Raw genomic sequence first — 1552 nt, 5'->3', positions numbered from 1 at the left:
TCCCTGTCCCCATGGTGGCCTCCACAATGTCCCCTCCATGTCCCCATGTCATCCTCCATGGTGGCCCTCCCTGTCCCCATGGTGGCCTCCACAATGTCCCCTCCATGTCCCCATGTCATCCTCCATGGTGTCCCCATGGTGGCCCTCCATGTCCCCATGTCATCCTCCATGTCCCCATGTCATCCTCCATGGTGGCCCTCCCTGTCCCCATGGTGGCCCTCCATGTCCCCGTGTCATCCTCCATGGTGGCCCTCCCTGTCCCCATGGTGGCCCTCCCTGTCCCTGTGTCATCCTCCATGGTGGCCCTCCCTGTCCCCATGTCATCCCCCTTTGTCATCCCCTCATGGTGTCCTCCATGGTGTCCCTCACGCTGTCCCCTCCCTGTCCCCATGGTGTCCTCCATGGTGTCCTCCATGGTGTCCCCATTCTGTCCTTCCGGTGTCCCATCCATGTCCCCTCCTGATGCCTCCATGGTGTCCCCCACTGTCACCACTCTGTGTCCCCTCAATGTCCCCTTCATGTCCCCGTGTCATCCCCATGGTGTCTCCTCCCTGTCCCCCCACGTCCCAGTGGTGTCCCCATGGTGTCCCCACCCCCATCCCCCATGGTGTCCCTCGCTGTCCCCACAGCGTCCCCTCTCCTGTCCCCCAGGACCTGCTCCGGGCGGTCAGTGGGACCCTCATCTTCCTCGTGGTGGCCCTGGTGGCCTTGGCCTCGTCCCGCGACGCCCTGGCTGCCACCACCTTCGTGAGTGTCCCCAAGCCCCGCCCCCCACCTGAGCCCCGCCCCTGCCTGACCGGGCCACGCCCCTTTCCCCTCCCCCCACCCCCAGACCTTCAGCCTCGTCCTCGCCTTGGTCTTCGCCTTTGACACCTTCGTCACCTTCCGCACCCGGGTGGCCCCAGCCCTGGGACACGGTGAGGGCCACGGGGGCCTCGGGGTGGGACACCTGGGTCACCCTTGGGTGGGGTGGGAGACCCTTGGGTGGGGCCTGGGGACACCTGGGTCACCCTTGGGTGGCGGTGGGGGACACCTGGGTCCTCCTTCTCCACCATCTCCAACTGTTCCTCCTCCAGATCCCGACACGGAGCGCGGCTGACAGCCACCGCCCCCCACCACTGTCCCCTTGTCCCCCTGTGTCCCCTCCCCACTTTGGGGGTCCTGCCCCCCAAATTAAACCTCGTCCCACACCTGGTGCTGCTCAGGGTCGTGTTGGTGGGGTGGGGTGGGCGAGGGGACATCGTGTCCCTCTCGTGGCTCATTAACGAATTCATGGTGGCGTTGGGGTCCCCTCGTCTTGGACGGGGGGTGGGGGGGTGTCACTGGTGGGGAGAGGGTCCGTTGTGGGGTTGGGGGTCACTTGTGGTGGTGGTCCCATCATCATCATCATCATGGGGCCATCGTTGTGGTGGTGATGGGTCCATGACCATCATCATCGGTCTGTTGTGGTGGTCCATCATCATCGTGATGGGTCGGAGGTGGTGGCTCCATGATGGTGGTGGGTCCATCATCATCATCATCATCATCATCATCATGCGTCTTTGGTAGTGGG

The 1552-nt window shown here is 64.4% G+C and overlaps 1 protein-coding gene across 1 annotated transcript in view; it reads left to right on the top strand.

The window, feature by feature from the left end:
• LOC121660695 (CKLF-like MARVEL transmembrane domain-containing protein 5) overlaps window positions 1-1280 on the top strand; it is a gene marked incomplete at its 5' end in the record, with an annotated part of 1593 nt that extends 313 nt beyond the window's left edge. Inside the window, 3 exons of the mRNA XM_042020128.1 lie at window positions 630-747; window positions 833-940; window positions 1077-1280. Coding sequence (XP_041876062.1) covers window positions 630-747; window positions 833-940; window positions 1077-1265 — 415 coding nt within the window. The remainder of the gene's footprint in view (window positions 1-629; window positions 748-832; window positions 941-1076) is intronic.
• Window positions 1281-1552: the final 272 nt, after the last annotated feature.

Source organism: Corvus kubaryi, unplaced genomic scaffold (assembly GCF_017639235.1).
Source record: "Corvus kubaryi isolate FWS band 111438036 unplaced genomic scaffold, C.kubaryi_AGA036_p1.0 36805, whole genome shotgun sequence".
In the NCBI taxonomy this organism is placed as follows: domain Eukaryota; kingdom Metazoa; phylum Chordata; class Aves; order Passeriformes; family Corvidae; genus Corvus; species Corvus kubaryi.
The sequence above is the reverse complement of the archived record's forward strand: the minus strand, read 5'-3'. Positions and strand labels throughout refer to the sequence as shown.